The sequence below is a fragment of the Oenanthe melanoleuca genome, chromosome 2 (genome assembly GCF_029582105.1).
Source record: "Oenanthe melanoleuca isolate GR-GAL-2019-014 chromosome 2, OMel1.0, whole genome shotgun sequence".
NCBI classification, from domain to species: domain Eukaryota; kingdom Metazoa; phylum Chordata; class Aves; order Passeriformes; family Muscicapidae; genus Oenanthe; species Oenanthe melanoleuca.
In genome coordinates, this window is record NC_079335.1 from 8,690,517 (window position 1) to 8,712,890 (window position 22,374).

The 22,374-nt window shown below is 35.5% G+C and overlaps 1 protein-coding gene across 9 annotated transcripts in view; it reads right to left on the reverse strand.

Moving 5' to 3' along the window:
* Positions 1–22,374, reverse strand: part of EFR3A (EFR3 homolog A) — a 74,933-nt gene that overhangs the window by 48,692 nt on the left and 3,867 nt on the right. For 4 of the 9 annotated variants that reach the window (XM_056483118.1, XM_056483117.1, XM_056483119.1 and 1 more), the window contains exons 2-5: positions 21,756–21,808; positions 4,089–4,165; positions 2,140–2,267; positions 1,205–1,355 (exon numbers count right to left, since the gene is read on the reverse strand). In XM_056483118.1, coding sequence (XP_056339093.1) covers positions 1,205–1,355; positions 2,140–2,267; positions 4,089–4,165; positions 21,756–21,765 — 366 coding nt within the window. In that variant the 5' untranslated portion in view covers positions 21,766–21,808. Of the gene's footprint in view, positions 1–1,204; positions 1,356–2,139; positions 2,268–4,088; positions 4,166–7,823; positions 8,047–16,235; positions 16,312–21,755; positions 21,809–22,374 lie in introns of those variants that run through there. The other 5 variants (XM_056483115.1, XM_056483113.1, XM_056483114.1 and 2 more) reach the window with 2 other exon arrangements.

Sequence of the window (22,374 nt, forward strand, 5' to 3'; positions counted from 1 at the left end):
AGGCTAAAATATGGTTTTGGAACACTGTTCAAGAGCCATAAAAATTCTTTCTTCTCACAGAGTTTCTTCTCTTCTATAGGGAAACTTTTTTTCTGTGTTTTATAGAAGACAAACACAAATTATCGCCTAATTCAGGAAGTCCATTAATTTCCTTTACTCACAAAAGACTTAGGAACCATCAGGAATATGAAACAGATTACCTTAAGGTGGAGTCCTGTTCAGTAACATGCATTTTGAAGTGACACAAGCCTTGTACATTAGAGCAGAAGTTGGCAGTAACCAAATTTAATATGTTTAATGAGATATAGGTCTCATTATCCTCAGTAAAGCTGCCCTGCTCGTGGTGCTCTTCTACCCTACATTACAGCAAAACTCTCTTTATTCCATCATAACAAGAAATCTTGCTCTGGGGTAAGATCACTTTACTACACCCTCCTGTCTTCCTGAACTTCAACTCCATTAAATTTCATCAGCCAGGAACCAAACCCAAAAACCCAACAGCTTTACTGATTCCACAAAGAAACCTCCCACTGTTAACAATGGCAATAATTTATAGGAAAAACAAGTACTCTATACTCAGGTAAAAGCAATCACTTCAAGTAAAAACAGTCCTTATTACAGTCCTAGAATTTATGAGATTTCAATTTTACCAGCTGGAAAATACAGTGGTTGGAAGGCAACTATGACAGAGCTATACCTTTGATTTTAGCTATCACTTTAATTGGAAAACTAGACCTCTAAATCTTCATTTTGACACTTTCAGTTATCCCCTTCAAGCCTGGTTCTGAATCCTGAAATATTTAAGCTGATAAGATGGTGAGGTTGCAATAATCAAAGCTACTTCTCAGCTAACAGGAATCTTTCTGTGTAGCTTCAGCTGCCAGAAAACAAAACACTGTGCTACCTATATATTGGCTCCAGGAGGCTGCTTAAAGACTGAAAATATGAACTCACAGCACAGCTTTTCTGTTCCTTCCAGAAGTTATTTTTGGAGGCAATGAGCCCAGACATCAAAAGAATTTGGGACACTGAAAGGAAACAGTTTATCTGCCTCCAGCTGGTATCTGCTCACTGTTTAGGCCCAAATGGTACAACCTGGTACAGAGAGCATCTTTCATTTCATGTCAACTGGCAGATCCTTTAACACTTCTAAAACTACTTTCCCAAGCAAAGATTTACTCCAATTTGATCTGAGCTTACTCACAGAATTAGTCCCAAGGACTTGCAGCTTTGGTTCGCCTGATTCCAGAAGCTTGGCCACCATATGAAGGAAACTTTCCACAAATGGTTTTATGCTTTGAGAATGGCAAGCCATTAGAAGTTGGTCCAGTGCCTCCATGGCAATTAAAACATAACTGAAAATTAATCAGAGAGACTCACATAAGGATGCATTGCATTTATCACTCAATTAGTTCAATTTAGGATCTTACCACAAAATACAGAAAAGAAAGAATGGAAGGTGCATATTTCCCACTGTATAAAAATAGAACTTAGGGCTATTTTCTACGTCCATATTTTCTCTCGCTTTTTCTTTTTTTGGGGGGAGACAGGGTGGTGTAGGAGGGAAGGAAGTACAGAATTGAGTGTTGGGCATTTACTCCTTCTATGAAGTTAAAAAACAGCTTTGGCTGCCATGAAGGTCAAAAAATGGATGTCTGTCATATTGCTTTCCTGCCACTTTTAAAACTTTTTAACATTTCTCACTTAAATATTTGATTTAGTCAAAAGGCCTGAAAAAAAAAGATAATTCTGTTTCCCTATATTCCACTCCAGTAGAGTGGAGCCTAGAAAGATGGCTGGAAGAAAGATGATTTTAAGCTCTGCTTTAATTTCTCACTATCCTACTCTGCCATTAATTGGCAATAATTAAATTAATACTCCTCAAAGTAAGTCCCTTTTTCCCCTTGATGGAATTGAGTAATCTCCCTGTCCTTGTCTCAACCCATGAGCTTTCCATTTTATTTCCTTCTCCATCTGGCAGAGCAGGAAGAGTGAGAGCAGCTGGATGGGCTGGCAGCCAGACAAGGTTAACTGTCCACAAAGGGACTGGGTCTGTCTTGCTTTCCAGATGCAATTAGAACAAACATGATGAAATTCCATTACTTGCTAGCATCTATTTTTAATGACTTCTCTCCTTACCCATAGCGATGTCTGACCACATCCCTGGTCAGCCTTTCTGCCAGGTAAGCCCCAATTCGATCCAGCTTCTCTGGGGCAGAAACTGCATAGAAAGTCAGTTTCTCCATGTCAGCTTTAACAAGACCATCCTAGAAACAGAAATTTAACAAACAGAAAATTAAAGAGTTCATAGGAAAGATAAAGCTTTCCAAGTGTTTTTCCTTTCTTTCTAGTTACCATTTAAAGATCCGAGCCTTACAAACAGAAATAAGCTACTGAAAAAAACCTGAAACTGTTGAGCAAAACTGCCATAACCTTAGATGCAAAAATCAGCAACATGAAACAAAATATTTTTAAAGGAAATAAAGTAACTAGCTTGCTCCACCATTTCTTTCTAAGGGAATGGGTATTCTAAGAGAAGGTATGAAGTGAGATGTGACCAGTTCTAAGACACACTTCTTTCCTAATAGCACAACGTAATTTTTTTCTCTTCCCATACCCCCACCAAGTATATTCAATGCATAATTTTGATAAAATAGAACACAAAATTGTAGCTTAAATATTTAATATTGTAGTTTAAATATTTTATTTCTTCAGTGTCATATCTTGACCAAGGTTGACCACCAGGCATTTGAGGGCTAACTGTCAGAACAAGATCAAAGTTTAACGTATTAGTTCCAACATGAACTGTAACATGGATCTGCTCAGATGAGGTTATAATCATAATGATCAGGTAAGCAGGATAAGGCTTTTTGTCTTTTAATTTTTTTTTCCCCTGTAAAACACAAAACACTTATTTTTCAAATAAATTACTTAAAAGTCTTTAAGACACTCATTATTGTTTAATGAATTTTATCACGCAAATCCTCTAATACTTTAGAGAAGATCTGCAACTCAAGGGAAATATCATGAACTGGCCTGTGTCCTCCACTGACCCAGTGAATACTAAAACAGAGACTAAGAAGTGCCAACTCAGAGCTACTGAGTCAAATTTAAAGTAAAACACTACAATTGTAGCATCTCCAGGTGTTCTTACATCTGTATCAAAAACTAGATCAGAACTAATAAACCTATAAAACCATCCTGTTCCATGCATTCAATATATTGTATAGACAGAATACATTTCCTTTAAAGCCAGTAATATCTGGCCTCAGTAACAACACAATTTTTAAAAAAGTCGACACACTTCGTAACATATAAGCCAAATATTATGCAAATACTGACTGTGCTGCTTACTTCTACTGTAACAAAAGATATAAAAATGTGGTAACACACTTAAAAAAGTAAGAGCAGCAGAAACATAAGCTCCATATTAGTCTGAACTGCCAACAGATTATGTGTAGACATATGTATTCCTCAGTGATACACAGAAGTCATTTATTTTCACAGCATGTAAGAGTTAGGCTTTAATATAGCTCCAAGATGTTACAGTGAAATGAAGAAATAAAATTGTAGATTATTTAATTAAAATTTAATTTAAAAATTAAAAAAAAAAACACCAGAAAAACCTTTTATGGTTACAACAGTCTACCAGAACTATAAAAATGTTCACAGTCAGTATGTTGAGAGTTAAAAAATTAAAATCCTGTAGAAAACCAGAAAATGTTCACACTTGCAACCACAAGAAAGCAAGTGTCTGTGGTTCTAAAAAGTGATGAAATTAAGTGCTACCTCTGCAGCAGAATACTTTGTTTAATGAAATCTCTGTTTCTCTGAGTAAAACATACTAGTTTTACTCTTCAGTGTACAGCACTGCTTTGGAAATGGAATTAGATCAGATCTCTATGAATCTCTCTCTAGATAAATTATTCTACTAACTTCTCTCAAAGCTATTAAGTGCTAAAGCAGATTTTATGCTAAAATGTTAAAGGAGAAAAGAAAAAAGAAAATTTTTTAAAATTCCTGAAGCACGAGCTATACCCACAGATTTTCAAACACCAATCCCTTAAAATTCTAAAGTCATGACTCACTTTTGGATCTTCAGGAAATATGTTGTCTACCAGACGCTTGTAGCGAGGTCTCAGCGCAGCACAGCAGCAGCAAACTCCTGCAGAGAGATTTACCCAAAGGGATTTAGGATGCAGCTCTAGGGGCTCATTTGAAGGGACAAGCTGACAAGCATGGAGGAAGAAGATAACACTGAATTCAGCTTGCTATCAGCAATAAAGCAGAACCAAGGGAACCTAAAGTAAGTACAAGTAAGTCAAATAAGCAAAATGACTATCACACTACAATACATGAGAAAATATGCAAGGATCTCAGGTACTAGAAATGCACCTGTCATCCATACTTAAAAGCATGCAGACAACTCAAAGCATTTTAAAACTGAGCTGCAGTAAAACCAAAACTACTTTATTTGCAGTTTATCTTCATTCTGAATGACTGCTTCAAAACATCCAAATGTGCATTATGTGCACTATTCTAAAAAAAGAAAACAAAAATGAAATCTGTTTTAAAGGAATTCATACAAACCACAATATACAAAACAAGCTCTGACTTCCTTATCCTTCCTTTCACTGGGCACTGGTAAAATGACAGTCACTTCAAGCAGAGAAATTATTTTTTTTAATCTCATTTCTATCTGCAACTAATCCGTATAATCAGACCAATGCATGTAACTTCAATTTTATTAATTTTAATAAAAAGGTGCCCTAAAAAAATAACAAACCTGTGAAACATTGTTTGGTCTTTTTTCTACCACTAAGAACTACTAGAACTTTGGAGTTAGGTTAAAACTCAAAAAAAAAAAAAAAAAAAACCAAACCAAAAAAACAACAAAAAAGGGGGAAAGAACAAAAATAATCTTTCTGGGTAACTGTCCAACTGTTTATCAGAGTAGACCTAGTCCCTTGTTTTTAAAATTTTTTGACAAATCAGGTTTTCAATGTTTTAGTGGGCATATTATCAGATTAACTTATTGGTCAAGCCTCAGATCAACCAACACCAAAGCAGCTCTAATGCACAAGAGCCACTGAGTAAACAATAAAACACTCAATAATAATGTATCAAGGATACATGCAGGTCATGTCTTTGAAGTCTCACCACCTGAAGGGTTCAGAGTATTTAAATACTTTCCAAATGTTTTATTAAAGATATCCATTTACATACTCAAAAAATTTTACAACACTTTGCTAAAAATAGTAAAAAATGGAAACCAATGAAAGGTATCTTGGCAGAAACTTTTGATGATTACAGTTTCTCTGCAAAAAAAACAAGACTTGTATTTATTTACTTAAATATCTAAGTAACCTTAGTGGTTTTTAACCATACTAATCAGAACATCTGGGAGATTCATGACAAAGATTTCACTTGCTGTACTTAAATTTTAATTACAAGACTACAGGAGGAGACATTCTCCATTACATCTGTTTTCTGATACTATTGTCTCTTGGACAAAAAAAACATCCTTCTCATACTTTGAAAATTTAGTTCTTGCAATTTATTAATTCAAAAACAATTATCAAAGACAGATCTATGCTTTTAAAACTGTGCATTAACTTCAAGTTCTCCCCAAAGGACTTGAATTCTGCCCAGCTCATGAATGAGAGTCCTGTATCACCAGTAACATCAACACTGACTTAATACATAATTATGAAAACAAAAAGCACTCAAGGAATAAACAACTGGAATAATGAGAATTTTTTGTTAAATAGTACTTTGTTATTACTGTCAAGTTCTTCATACCACCTCTGCCAATCTCATGCTCATGGAGGTCTAACAATTGTAAAAGTTTACACTTACGTAAAAGCTGAAAGTATGAAGTAGATAAAAACCAAAGTTCTTTAATATGCCACTGGAAAATATAGGTATAAAAAGAGGTTAAAATCCTACTTGATTAAAAATAGAAATAATTTAGACAATTCTACAAAAATATTCTCTTGAGAGCAATGCTGCACAAAATCTTAAAAGTAAGTAAAAACATAAAAAGAAAGGAGTACTGTATTAGTGTCTTGTATATCATTCCATATTGGGAAATTCAAATAAGACTATCAAAATGCACCAAACAACATGTAAGATTGCTAAATATTTCTTTAGTTAGGTATGCAAGTCTGCAGCACTGTTTGTTTGGCTCAGCACTCTTTGTACTTGGTTTTCTACCTTATGTTGACCATTAACTTTGGTCCACTGTAAACAAAATGTTCGATTACTACTAAATATAACAAAATATCCTAACAAAAACTGTAACAAAATATTTTGATACAACTATCTAAAATGTTACAAGAGCGGGAAAATATTCTATTGCAAGAAGGCAATTAAAAATACTTTTTAGAATTACTTTCTCCCTCTTTTAAGTGACAAAAGAAGAAAATCTTTGCAACGAGCCTCAATTTAAATCTTAAAATGGTGTTCCAAACCTGTGTTAATTACATAAACTTAACATAAAATCTGGATACAGTTACTTCTTTGAGATGGATTAAAAAGATCAGATAATAGTATAAACTATTCTGGCAGCCTTACCAGATGGTTTCACTTAATGGAAACATAATATTGCTCTATTGAAATACTGCTCTTCAAATTTATTGAGCAAAGTGAATTTTGACACCAAAAAAAGGCCTAACAGTAAGTATGCATAAGATTTGAATTTTTTTCCTCATCTTGGATTTTGGTAGTATCTTTACACTGCTATGCATTTGATTATGGAACTGTTTACAAGGATAAAAACCCATAAACTTGTAAAAAATTCTTTACTGTCAAAGTATAAACCTAAAATTAATATGATGTTAATACCATGAAAAGAACTTCCTACATTAAACAGAACATTCAAGTATCAGAAAGTGAGATTTAATCTGTCAAAGCTTTCAGCCTCCAAGCAGAACAGTATCAGAAATAAAACTGACAGGTACACCAAACAACACAGAAATTACAACCAAAAGCAAAAATCAGAAGAGTTAACAGTCATGACATGGATTTTGTGCAAAAAACTACTAATCATTGCTCAGTTTTATCATTTTGATATAACCATAAGAGATTAAAAAAATGTAGGAATAGGTTTAAAAAATGTATCAATAAAAAAAAAAAAAAAAAAAAAAAAAAAAAAAAAAAGACAACAAAACAAAATCCCCAAAACATCAAGTCAACAAACTACATTAAAAGTAATCCATAGAATTTAGGAACATTTTACTATATAGACCAAAAAGATTAGTCTTATCGCAGATGGTTAGAATCTGGCTAACTGAAAACAAATTCCCTACTTCTTCTATACCAATTTAACACAGATAAAAATTTATGCAAATAAGCACATTTATTTCACATAAATAAACTGTTCTGTAGGTCTATAAAACACAGGTTAAAAAAAAACAAACTGTTCCAATTTATGCAGCTTTATTGAGGAAAAATCCTATGACAATTCCTTTTCAGTGTCAGACAAAATTTGCATTTTAATGGCCTCCCCCTGCACACCTCTTTACATCATTTTATGCAAGTAAATATTAGAGTTAAAGCAATATTTACTGAGAATTCTGCACTGCAACATGATAGTTAGTACTTTTTAAGCATTTTACATTGATTGTTTCTCCAATAGGGCAATTTTTATCAAGCTCAAACATGCATATTCTCTTCTGCTAAAGCAGTTCTATAATCTGCATTTTACATGTTGCAACTGTACACATTTACCAGCTGCACAGGTACCTCTTTTAACACCTATTTTTTCTACACAACAGCAGTATGATACAGCCCCCACCATCGGAAAATGTAATTTCACCTACCCAAACACATACACGGTCTCGGTTCAAAAGCAGAATTATAATCATAGGCTTTTTCTTGCTCAACAGTTGGAACTTGCACATACTGTCTCATCCTGGATATGAATTCACTCTCAGGGAACTGTCTCCTTTCCCAGAAATTTGCTCTCTCACACTGGCATAGCTGCGGTTACTTCCCGGGAGGGCTCTGCAACACTGTAAGCTTATCTGCTCAGCTCAATGACATCTGCATAAAGCCACCAAACACGTGAAAAACTTCAGTATCAAATTCTGTTAACAAGGCCAGGCACAAGAAAAGATAAAAGAATAAAAGATATATTGTCTATGTGTGATTCACAGCTGCTCCAATGAAACTGCACAGAAAGTTTCATTACTTCAACTTGCCTGGAACACATAGCTCATCACTTCTCTGACTAGGAGTAAAAAAAATCCACGAAGTTTCAGGAAAAACTATCCTCAGACAGCTGCCAGATATCACTGTAGAGTGATAAATATTTTAGCAAAACTTACTCCTTTGGTCTTCCTGGAGAACGGACAGAGAGAAACGTATTTAAGGCGGACAACTGAACAAAAAGACTTTTTTAAACAGAAAGGTTTACATCTAAGATTAAATAAACAATCTAAAAATAATGAAATTACCATTATTTCTAACAATACTTCCTAGTTTAGGAAGTATTACAGAATTTAAGAAGGATTATAGAATGTAAATCATTAATGTGATTATGATAGATCAGGTAGAAAATCAATTTTGAGTTAAGCAATTCTGAAGTTACATTCCAGCTTCCTTTTAATTCTCAGCATTTTACTGTTTCAATTCCTACATTACATCCACTTGGAATATAAAAATGCTCGATTTTTCATACAGACACTTTTATAAGCCCTGGAAATTATAAGTACTGTTTTTAATAAAAACAAAGCTAATAATTTCCACTACATAAAAATTCTGTACCTATTAAAGACTTAACAGATCAGTGCTAATAAACTCAGAGAAAACATTGAGCTGCACAGAAAATATCCCCACATAGTTTACTAGAGGAAATCCTGTGTTGTAAATTAGAAAAATCACATTACAATAAAGCTGTATTTCAAAATAGTGTGTCTGAATATTTGTGCTATACCTTACACAAAACTGCAGGAAAACAAAAGCTTCAAGGTGGGTTTAAACATAAAAAACTAAGTTCTGCAAATTGACTTTAAAACTGCCACATTTTCTTCTCTGTCAAAACCTAGGAAATCATCTGTTTTATCTAATGCTGGAATTCCTTCCCAAGTTTTGTTACGTTGTCTAATATTGTTGTCAACTGTTTACAGAGCATTAATAACTTGAAGCAAGTTTTCATGTCCAGTCACTGAATATTTTTATTATGTTCCAAGCTTGGATCTGATCATCCCAAACTTTATTTGCAATTGTCCAAGCTTTTTTTTTTTAAACTCTTATTCTATCAAAAAATGGTATAATTAACATAAAAGTTTCAATATACAGAAAAATGCATATTTTGCTAGTATCAAGAAACAGAGCAATATTAAAATTACATTTGGTTGCTCAATGTACTTAAATATAACTATGTAAAAATTTAAGACTGTAAGACATTAAAATTTAATTTTACTTATTTTTCTGTATCTGAGACAAGAAAGATAAGTAAATTTCTTTCAAATATCCTGATGAAAGTGCATAAAATAACACTTTAATCATAACTTAGTATACCTGGTTATTTTTGAACTGTTCGTATCAGTTGATGCATTTAATTCAGAACATAAAATGACTTTCAAGGGCATTCACATTCCACTATAAAAAAGAGATCAGACATTTTTATAATAAGGAAATTATTCCAGCCATATAAGGGAGTTAATTAAAAATATTCTTCAACCTGCTATAAAAAGAGCACCTGCTGTAAGGACGGACTGATCAGCCATTGCCATGTCCCTGGAATGCACTCCCAGAGGGCACAATGGACTCATCATTTAGACAGGATGAAGTCTCATCCCCCAGATGAGCCTCTCCTCCCCTCTCCCAAATGCTAGCTGACTTCTAAGGGGCTGGTTTCCAGCCTCTCTCCACCAAAATGCACCAAAGAAAATGTCCAACATGCAGAGGAAATTTTTGTCTTGAGAACAGGATATTCATCTTGTGATGTGAACTTTTGACCCCTATGACAGCAAGCCCTCAGTAACACCTAACTGGGGAAATTCCACCCATACCTAGGTTTGACAATTTTACATTTATTTTAAAAAAATATTTTGGTTTTCAGTTTATTTAAAACAAATTAAAACAACACCCAAAAGCCCCAGCTTTCTCCTTATTATTTCTCACAGTAAGCTAAAAAGTTAAAGTTAATTCTGGTGTGATACGACCTCAAGAGGAGCTCTTCTAAACTGGAATCATCTAATCATTAAGGTTGGAAACGACCTCTAAGATTATGAAATTCAACCATCAACCCAGCACCTACACCAGCACATGGTTTACCATTAAACCATGTCCTGAAGTGCCATATCCACATGTTTTTTGAACACTTCCAGGGATGGTGACTCCACGACTCCCCTGGGCAGCCTATCCCAGTGACTAACCACCTTTTCTGTGAAGATAACTTTCTTAATATCCAATTTAAACCTCCCTGGTGCAACTTGTGAAGTTACTAATAAGAAATCAGAAAAACCCCTAAGCTAGCCAAATAACACTCACCACCAAGCTTCTCCAATGAAGTATTCTTTTCAGAGCAAGTAGCAATTAAAACAAATACTCCAGGAAGATACTATCTTTGGGACGGTAAATTTTAAAGTCTTCTAATCCATTAAAAGAAAGTTTTTCATTACATCAGGTTCTCCAGTTGCATTCCTTAAGTTCCACCACTGGAAGTGTTTCCATACTGCCTCTCCTTTCTCCCACCTTTGTTGGTTTCACGTAGTAACTTTGCTTTACTTGCTTGTTTCTGTTCTCCTGAACGCTGCCTCCTCCTTTCCTGCTTTGAGATAGTACTCTCTATTTTTAATACAGCATCAAAATTACCTAAAACTAATCTGGTTCCAGTGGAAAAAGCTCTATGAATACCTGTCCTTACTTATATTCCTATTAGGCTATCCAATGTAGTTTACTTCTCTGATTACTATCACTGAAGCAATACAAAAAAGAGACTTTAGAAGAGTAGAAAGACACATTTACATAAAGATTTATGTAAATCTCCTTGACCCCTCTTCATCACAGCTGGCACTGATAATCTGTTCAGGGAGAAAAACGAACAAGCAAAGTCCAACTTTCATTCCTGCTTTCAGTATTTGGTTTGCAGTTAGGAAATGAGTTCTAGGTGATAAATCCAGCATACAGAAAAAATAAAAAACACCAAGGTTTTGTTTCACCTTACCCTTATTTCTAAGTAAATACTGATTTCATAAATCAGTGAAAAATGTGAAAAATAAACTACTGGACTAAAGCAGACAGTGAAAGAGGCTCATAGTGCTTTGTGTATTCTCTGAAGCACGTGACATGCTATTATTCCTCCATCCAGGCAAAGAGCAGAGCATGGAGCAGACTCCTAACACTGACAAAACACCCACTGTGCACATCCAGTAACACACTGAACCAGGAGGACATTCTTTAGCTACTATTTAATTCTGAAAAAAAGTAGTAAAGAAGGATAGGCATTAGTCCTGCTACTTCATACACCTTGTTCAAATGCCTGGCTCCTCCCAACATCCATGGGTACCAGAGAATGGAATGTCCCCAGCACAGTGACAATCATGGCATAGAAGTAGCCTCAGAGTTCCAGACAATCCTGCTCAAAGCCTGCCTTCACCTTGACCCTAGGCTATTCTCTTACCCAGATGAGCCATTTTCAGAATGCTGCATCCTTAAACACTTTCCAGGTGCAGAAGACAGTTGCAGGTGACAGAGAAGAGTAAATGTCATGTGTGCTCAAAGGCCAAGCTACCTAACTTAACACTCCACTGAGAAGAGGGGCTGCAACACCTACACCTCTTCTACCACCTCATTCTCACTTTGTGGCAGGTTAAGGAGCAACATGGGAGATCAGAAGAGGCTGGTGCACCTCTGGATTGACACACACCGAAGGGAAGACACTACACAAGGTGTGGTTAAAAGGTAACAGGCCAAGCAGCAACATTTAGCCTATCTCCAAGGTGGACAGAGGTGAGTAAGAAGCAGTTCTAGAGGGCTGCCAGAGGCAAAATTATTCTAAAAGGGTCACTGTCTGCCTCTGGAGCCTTCAAACCATACTTCTGATCAGCAGGTTGGTCAACTGCTGGCAATATATATATACATACATATATATATATATATATATATATATATATATATATATATATATATATATATATATATTTGTCTAAAAGGCTCAGTACTTTGGTGATTAAGTGCAGGCTACAGAATGCTTGAGTTGTCACACATTTTCTTCCCAGTCCCAACCTCAGGCAGCACAGCAGACTGCTGACAGGGACTTTCTTTGTGTCACTCTGCTTGTGCCCAGTTAGTTCTAAAATTTCTAATCTAGATGCTGCACAGTTCCTCATCCATTTAATGTCCTCATACTACTGGACACAGCCCTCTTTCTCAGCAAGGAAAAGAGTTATTTTAACACCTGCTGTTCACTTCTGTTTTGCTACAGGAACTCATGTGGATTAAGCTGCTGCCCTTAGAGGAACATTCCCTTGTATATCTGAGGATGAGAAGGGAATCAAAGGGAAGTTGGACAACAGCACAGGTCTGTCACAGATCTAGGAGTTACAATTAACAGAACCTTTAAGTTCTCAAGCTTAGAGCAGCAGCACATCAGGATTATTTGGCACCTCAGTACACAAACAGCCACTCAAACGCTACTAACAGTTCTGGTATTCAGATGTTTTAATTCCAGGGTCAGCATCACAAAAGAAACTGAAATGGCCCCTGACACAGAGGAAAATTGCCAAGATGTCTAAAGTTTTATCTTCTCAACTGAAATCTGCATTACAGAGTAGTGTCTTCTGCTTTGGAAGCTGTTGCTTCCCTATGCCAAGAAACTGATGGAAGACTGTCAAACACTCTTTACTTTTAGAATTTCATGAAGATTTTGTCAGTACTTTATTATTTGAAGAGAGCTATAAGGATGGCACTGATAAACTATCACCTGCCCTACAGACAATATGTGCACTTCAAACCAATGAGTAACTGGTCAGCAAGTGCCTAGGGTTTCAAGCCTTCTTAGAAGGAAAGCACCTGAAGCTTTCTGCATTGAAAAAATTAAATTAAAAAATTAAAAGCCATATGAAGAATTTTTCTGACAACTGCTACTTTTTCCATTTCCTTAAGATGATGCAGTTTGCTTTCCTAATCCTCCATAGGGAAGGAATACAGCTGTAGTGGTAAGAACTCCCAGAATCTTATGCTGCTGTCCATCTTTTTCCTTGGAAAAAAGGATGCTCAGAACCATTGCATCACCCCCTCATCACAGGTATCCCATGACTGCAGTATGTAGTCTGGGAGGATTTAATTTTCCACTCCTGCCCAATGGTGCCTTGCAGCTCACCTACTCAAACACATGGGGCTGTAACAGACCAGGGGAGTACGTACCACACTGCCACTTGAAAAACAAGGCATGAGAATGTTTTTGTGAGTGAAACATGCATAAAAGTCCTGATGATGAGGAAGGAAAGGTTCACAGGCCTTCTCTCTGGAACCCTCAGAGCTAATGGAGAAGATAAGCTTAGCTCAAGAAACTGTATTTTAACTAGTTCAACATAAACCACTGACCTGTCCATAGGACATGTAAGAGAGATCAATAGATCCTCTCTTCTATTAAAACATCCCAAATACTAACATAAGCATGGCCAGAGCCTCAAAAACAAGTTTTACCTTCATTTGAGCAAACCCAGCTATAGGCATCAATACATTTGCACAGATTTTGAAAAACATTTCCAAATTTAAAGAAAAGGTTCTCTTCACAAATAGTTCAAGACCACATTACATATATTTTATTTCCTGCACACATACACAATGGACACAGAAAGTAACATAACAGTGGATGAAAGTGTTTCTTTCACACTAAGATATTTATGCTGAGAAAACAGAATGTAGCAATTCTGCTGAGGCACATACACAGAGCTCAAAACATGACAAAATAACAGTTCCTGTTCAGCAACAAAGGTGTTTAAACTGTATTGACATTAATGAAAAATAAAATGCTAAACAAAAATGTTACTTCAAAAAACAGTCACAGAGGATACTTTGGCTTCAGAATTCAAATTCTGGTTTAAATATCACCAATCTTCGATTAAATGCTCTGCTTGTGTCTATTCCTAGCTGTTTGATTTTCCTGGAAAGCATTTACAAAATGAGATCTTGCCATTTGGACATGGAAACATACATGTTTCTATTAAAAGAAAAAGAACGTTAAAAGAATATGGAATCAAAAATTTGAAAAAAAAATCTCTTTACATATTATCAAGAGCAGGTCCTTGGAGCTACCAATACACCCCATTTCACATGTTTTCCTTTCTTTGCAAACAGTTTTACCTAGGTCATCCTGCACTTACAGAAGAGCAGCTTTTGAGCAAACCAGCAGACAAAAGTATATGCAACACAGTTTTAAACACAGACACAAAAAGAAAAAATCAACAACCCCCTTCTAGGTCAGCACAAATTATAAAATAACTCATGGCTGTTATCTTTCCCCTTAGTTTTAAAGAGCACTTCACCTTGAATTCAGGTCTCCTCAATGAACTGAAAAGCAGCTCTTCTCCCAAAGAGGGATATAAGGTTAGAACATATTCCTATCTGGAACCACATATCCCAGCTGATTAAAAAGCAATTTCTCCCCTCCTGTAATATCTAATGAGTTAGGGAGGAACATAGACACAGCAGATTTGTTCTTCTGGGCACCCTTTTCTACCACAACTTCTGTCTCCTGCCAAACTGAACTGGCCAGTCTAGAAGACGGTCAGTGCAGGAGACAGACAGCTTCATATCTGTACACAAAGAAGTCGTTTTATAAATACATCTTGTTAACCAGTAAATCTTGAGTGTCTCAGCTTGCTGTAGAAATCAGTCAGGATATCTGTGGGCACACAGGCTCACTGGCTTCTGCAGCAATCCAGCAGTTCTTGCCACAATCCGCACTTCTAACCACACTGCAATTCCAACACCAGACTCAAATTTTCAAAAATTGTGTTTTTTCAGTTCTGAGGAACCTAAAGTACATGTCTAAACCAGTATCAGTAACAAATCACAAACTCATTTCATAATAAAATCACAAGCACACAGAAAGTCTTGAAAACAGCCTGCACTGCATTTATTAGGAGACAAAAGACCTCTGTTAGCTCAATCATGTCAGACACAGATCAATTATTACTATTCATATTTTATTACATATATAGTTCATAAATGGGGTATCATCATCTTAAAGTCCTTTTCTAATCATTACACAATTACATTCTAGCTTAATGAACACAGGAAAACTTGTTTTAATAGCATAAATTACTGGGTATTTGTTGGTGCTTTTCTAACAAAATATCCGTGAAGCTTTATATTCACCAATTTCCTTACTTATTAACAGCTTTACACAAGTATCAGGAAGGAGCACTGACTTAGCATAATTATATAGCTTACTCTTAGATTGGAATTCTTTTCTCATTCTCTAACTAAGGAATGAGTAAGCATTCTTAAACCACAATTAAAGACTCAGAGTGCCCATTTCTAGCCAAAGTACAGACTGTTATCAACAAAATACCATAACAGGTCCAAGTACAATTTAGAATCACAACTGTGCTCTTCTTCTTGAAAAATGAAAGGACTGAGACCTCTAATAGAACTAAAGCTGGACACGACTTATACAGGCACCAACTATCTTTGAAGTCTTGGGGTCTACAGGCTGTTAGATGAGGCAACATAGAATTGTAGAATATTCTGACCACAAGGAGTTGCAACAAAGATCATAAAATCCAACTCCTGGCCCTGCACAGGACAGCCCAAGAATCACACTGTGTGCCTGAGAGCATTGTCCAAATGCTTCCCGAACTCTCAGCAGATTTGGAAGAGGTTCGTTCATTTACTGACCCCATCTTTTATGAATTTCTGTCTGATTCCTGCATGAATCAGTCTTGAATAATGTAACTTTCTGGAAATTAAATAGCATTCTTCAAAAGCCAAGAGTGGTGTACGCAGCTAACTTTCATCTTCAGCAAGCCACAAGGAACGTAATTCCCTAGAGAGCCACTGAGGTTCACTGGGACCAACTGTGGGAAGGAAAGTCCATACAGCAAGGAAAGGAAAGCCAAAATACTTTTAAAAGGAGTTCACCGTGGCTTTTCCAGAGACATGCACTTAATGACATAATGGAATTCTTAACCCCGCTCCCCAAAATCAATTTTGTTTTGTAGTCATGCACAAAAAAATAGGACACTTGCATGCACAATCAGCATGAGCCTTCTTACCCTTTCGTCCCATGATTCAGAAATCAATAGCAAACAAGGCTGCACATGAAGATTAATCGACTGATAGTTGCAAAGCGATTTCTGTAAATAACAATGACAGCCATATTTTAATAAAGCCCCAGAAAATTACTAAGTTACATTTTAATATTTGGGGAAATGTCCACGTACAGTTTAAAAGCACACAAAGGCTTTATGGGCATCGAATGAAGTTCATATCTAAAGAATTTCATTTTTTATGTTAGATGCTGAGATTGTGCATACATAAGTAACAACTGAAAAATAAATTCTTCAGGTTTTAACAAGGAATGGATGAAACACAATTGTTCATTTCTTGGCTATAATGAAGTTTCTTCCAAAACAAAAGGAAGAAAGGGAAAGATGAATGATGATAATGATATCATTCATCATGTCTTGTCTTAGTATGAGTGTTTTTGACTCTCTATGGAACTGCCCCTAAACATTAACTTTCCCAAATGGGGCTCGGATGATGTGTACATAGAAGTGACAGCTAACAGAAAACAACAAAAGGAACACTTGTTCCAAATTAACAAGTCCATTTGGTGGCACACAAAGTTCCTTAAGGTACCATGAATTAAATAAACAGATGCACAAAGAGTTTTCCAGCTACAATTGCTGTTTTGTTTCTTTTTTTAGCTTAATCAAGGACACATTTGGAGAAGTTACTACATTTTCTATTCAATATACTGAAAGCATTTCTTGCATATTATTATGCAAAGAATCCATTACGTATTCTGCAACCATAGTATTTTAATAGTTACAGACATTCTGACATACAATTATTTCCCTTTCCTGACCTAGTCCTAGCTAGTGGCAAGCTGCCAAAGGAAGCCCAAAACCATGACCATGACCTTCCCCTGGCAGCTGTTTTCCTAATTTCCATGGATCCTTAGGTTACTAGTTGAAAAGGACATGATACAGGCCTTCTGATGTTTCTCATCCTAAGATACCAGAATCATGCAGCAAACAATTTCAGACACCCCTGATGTAACTCTTCTGTAATATCTGAAATATGAAAATGTTACAGAATTATAACCTATTTAGCACTGTTTTAAGTAGTCAACAATGCTGTAAAAATTAAGAGGGTTTCTCCCGCCTATAAAAGAAAATAAGCAATTACAAAAAGCACTTTATTAAGTAGTGGGTCCTACTGTAAAGTGTGAAGGCTACATGAGAAACATATTCCAGATGAGTGAAAAAGTATGCTGGAAAGAGTGGAGACAGTAATTAGTAAGAACTATGGCTTGATTTTCACTAAAAACATTAGAAAGCTTTGTCCTTGAAATATTTATATCAACACATTTAGGAACACAACTCCAGCCACTGGTATTTCAGAATTTTATTTCACCAGAATTAATTCACAGAGTTTTTATTTCAGAATTTTTATTTCAAGGTGATAAATCTTCCCATCACCAATTTTGTAGATACTTACCTATACATAATAAAAACTAAAATCATAAAACACAAATAAATGAATTTCCCAAAACTATTGAGAAAGGAGAAACCAAAATGAGGAAGTTATCTGCCTTTTAAAATGTGTTAAAAACGTTAAATGCCATGTAAGAATTCACTCATTTCAAGTTCCACTTTAAGTGCTGTTTTCCCTCCTACACTTGGCAAGAAAACTCTTTGCACATAGCAAATCATAAATTGAAAAGTCTGATGGGTATTTTTGGGTTTGAGGGAGGGACGGGTCATTTATTTGTTTAAAGATTCTGAAGAAACACAAGGAAATCAGTACCATGCATGAATACAGAAACTAACAAGCACTACTCAATTGTTCCATTTCCTGTTTTCACCTTGCACAAAGGGAAGCCACCAGCACGCTTCACTTGCTGTCAGAGGAGCTGCCTCTGCACACACAAGTGGCAAAAAGCCACACAGAGTTTGGTAGACCAAGGAAACAAAATGTTATGTAGTTTAATGAGCATGCTTGTAGCCATTCTGAAATCACCAAAACTGTTTCTTCACTGCAACCAAGAACATGCCAAATCATGGTATTTTTCCACATAACTAATATATGTACCTCTTAAATCAGAATGGTCCCTTTCCTACCAGCAAATACTTGACAGAAGAGTGTGGGAAGTGTTCATATCACCAAATTTCACAGACATAATTCAAAGGGAGAATGTGGGAAAAATACATTGGGAAAAAACCCTTATTTTTATTTATTTGTTCCTTAATTTATGTTACAGTCAGTCATAAGAACCAGCTAACCAGCAGCTAAAAACAATTTAACTAACAACTATATTTAATAAAACCTTGAAAACCAAAGATCCAATTATGTTCATGGCATAAGCCAAAAGAGAAAATAATAAACTAAGAAAAAGTTTTAAAAGTCACACACAGAGCTACTACAAGTAAAATATATTTTTGTTGCCAACAGGTGGTCTCACCTGTGCCACACATAATTCTTTTAGTTCAAGCAATTTCATTTAGTATAAAACCTGACTTTAGGTTAAACATTTAATTGAAGTCAGGGAATACATCCAGTAAGTAGGTGAGCTGTTTCTAGAAAAGAAAAATCTCATTATCTACCAAGCTGTGTTTCAAACATCTGATTAAGAGTGAATATCCAGAACATAATGTTCAAAAAGAGAGTCTTCAACAAATATTTTGATATGACTTAGCTATCACTTCTTCTCCTTAGCAGAAGCATTTATAACATTTCAATCTGAACGCGGCCAGCAAAAAAAACTACCAAAACCACCCATGTTCCATAACAAGAGTATGCTAAATTATATTAGCTGCACAAATTATTCAACAGGGAAACTGAGAACACACAAGGCAAGTGAAAAACATATACTGCCTGTACTGCAGAGACTATCTGGCTTTAAGTTATCCGGGTGTGCTTTTATATAAAAAATACATATATATATATACATATATATATATATATATGTATCTTTTAATCCGAAGTTTCTTTGTGATAAAGCACAGCTTAGACAATTACTAAAACATGTAGTTCAAACCTACTCCTACTGTACTCTAACAGAAATGAGAAAACACATTTGCTTTCTCAACATTTCAGAATCTGCATTTCAACTTCAGCTGAAGACACCATCCGTGTCTGTAACCATTCACACCAACACGCCTGTTTTGTACAGAAGACAAACCCATAATATAAAGTTAAACATAAAAATTACAGAGAAAAGCTACACCTTGGCAAGGTTGATCCAAGTGCTGCAGCAATGACAGAGCATCATACCTCCACTAAAAACATCAACACAACTGCCACGTCATGGCCGGTCAAAGCCAAGCACTTTTGCATCTCAAGGATGAGGGAGCAGATTGAACATTTTGTATTTAGGCTATAACAACTGCATTGAGACTAAAATATTAACCTTTTTTAGGACTCTATGCAGCACTAAATCCCCACATTCCTAAGAGGAATTGCTGAGCAGAAACATCAGTAGAAAATGTGATAATCCGAACATGCAATGAACAATTTGTGCAGAGCCCAGCAGCCATAGCTGAGCTGAGGTCCAATGAGAAGAGCATCCATCCCCTCTGGCTAATGACATTTGTTCATCTCTCCCCCTCTCAGCACCACAGACTAGCTCTGACTAATGCCTATTTTTCCACAGTTAATATTGAAGGAGTTAAAAACCATATTGTCCTGTCAATATTTCATGCACAGTAACTTCAATACTGACTTCTAAAGTGTCGCCAGGTACAGCTGAATTCCTCAGAAAGACTAAATAAGCTTTTACTCAGTTTTTATGCAATGCCAGTTATCTGAATCTCTCATGATATTCCAGAACACTGCCTTTAGAACTGCTACACAGACCCAGGAAACAAAGCAGGACAATAGTGGATAAGGGAGGTGGGCCCAAACTGGACCCAGAATAATCCATCAACACCATCAAAATTTCCTTTTAACTAGATATTATTTTTCTACTTTATTTTTAAAGAAGTCACTGCAACACAACAGAAAATATTTTTGAAAAATATCTCACTGTAACAGCCTCTTCTAAGTTTTAATCCTAAAGACGGTCAATGCACTTCTTATGTGTGGGATGAGAGTTCCACATGAAAAGATTTCAAAGTAACACTGTAGCAGCAGCCTATTTCATCAATACGCTTTGAAAAGAATCCTATGGAACCTTTAGAGAAGCCTAAATTAGCAGGCAGATTTCTTTTCCACATTCAAGAGTTGAATTCCTGAAGGCTCTATCTCTATTGATTAGAGGTACAACTAGCCACAAAAAGATGCTTGCCTGCCTTAAAATCCAATCATACTTCTTCACTGCCATAACTTTTGGAAGTAAAATATTATAAAATACTGCTATTTCACAAGAATTACAGTGCACACTAATGTCTGTTAGGCTCCCTTCCCTTCACCCATGCACTTACACTCACTGATACAGGCAAAGATAAATAAATGGCTGTGTAGTTCTGAGCATCTTGCTGCAGATAAATACTGCAATCAGTTCTTTTGGTCTCCTTTAATTCCCATCTGACTGCAGTAATGCAAACTCTACGTGCATTGATATTAATGACCCAAAACATAAGCACATTTGATATAAACAACAAAAAAAAAGTATCTTACTTTTCCAGTTTAGTTGGTAAAAAAATTCCACACACTCCTTCACATGACAGGTGTAACATATCTTATTTACAATAAGGTATTTTACATGACCAGGGTTCAAACAACACAACACAGAACTACTGTAAGGCATTTCTAATACCCACAGCCACAGCTCATTGCAAATCACAGCAGAGAACAAATCCTCCAAGACTTCCACATGAAATTCAGCATCCATGAAATTCACTATAAACCTATATTAGAAGGTACTCAGTATGACTGGTACTGTAACTTTATGAATACTTCTTTATCCTCTGGATAAAGCAGATTGCTTTATCCAAAGAATAATGTTAGCAACATTACTACAGATTATATAGAATTTTCTCCAAACAGAGAAACTAATTATAGGAATAGTTTAATTTATACTTTTATAACACATATTATAACCTGATCCTTTGAGTTAGAGAAATTTGCTACTCTTTAAAGTAAATAATTTCTTAGAAATATTTGCTTTAAAAATCTCACTTTGAATTTTAAGTCTTTCAAAAATTTTAAGTCTTATCACTTTTTATCCTAAATAGTGATGCTATCTTCTAGAAACACTAGTTGTCATTTTCCAAAGATAGGATTATAGCTATATCAAAATATAGCTTTTTTGTATCAAAAATATCTTCCTTAGTTTCTGAATCCAACTATCTCAGAACATATTCTAAATTTTAAAATTCAGTGTTATACTGTGAAGCTGTAGTCAAAAAGGCAAATGCAGAGCCCCTATTATTATTTGAAAAATATATGGAGATTTACAAAGGCAGAGACCACATAACATTAACATCTTAAAATTTTTATAAATGACAGCAAGTATAATGTTTCTTTTTCCATTTAATTTTTTTAAAATTTTTAAACCCCAAAGAAAATATCTTAACAGTAAACACTCCTAAATATTATCTTCACGTACTTAAGATAAGAATACTTACTGCCAGGCATTGTTAATCAGGGATCTGTCCTCAATTTTGCAAAATATAAGAAACTATGAAGAAAACAAACAAACAAACAAAGTCAAGATTATAGCTTTAGACAATCTACACCCAAATATCTTCAGTAACTCATGCAGAATAAGCCAGTCATTTTTCAGCACCAATACCAAAGGGGCTGTTACCACAGAAATCCAGATATCCTCTTAGCTGACCAGACTAGATGTAAATTTTGCTACTTCCTGAAATGCAGTCATTCTGTTCTTGCCTTTGATGCTGGAGTAAATATTTTTCTGTTGTGTATTGTGACATTCCCAAGTGTCACTGTTTGGGATGCTAAATCCTGCACAGTCTCACAGGATGCTTCCACTTCAGATCTAAACCACAGCACTTCCCTGCCTGAGAGGTTTCTGTTCAACACTATGAAAAACAACTGAAAAACCTGTGTGTCAATTTCTAGGACATTTTTCTCCCAGGATCAAAAAAGGCAGATTTTAGATGAGAGTGCAACCTCCTATACACAACAGCTGCTCAAAGGATTTTTGATGCAATTAAATACATTCATAAAATGAACTCATCTGAAGTTATGACAATTTATTTTGGACATAAAAGTAGAAATCTA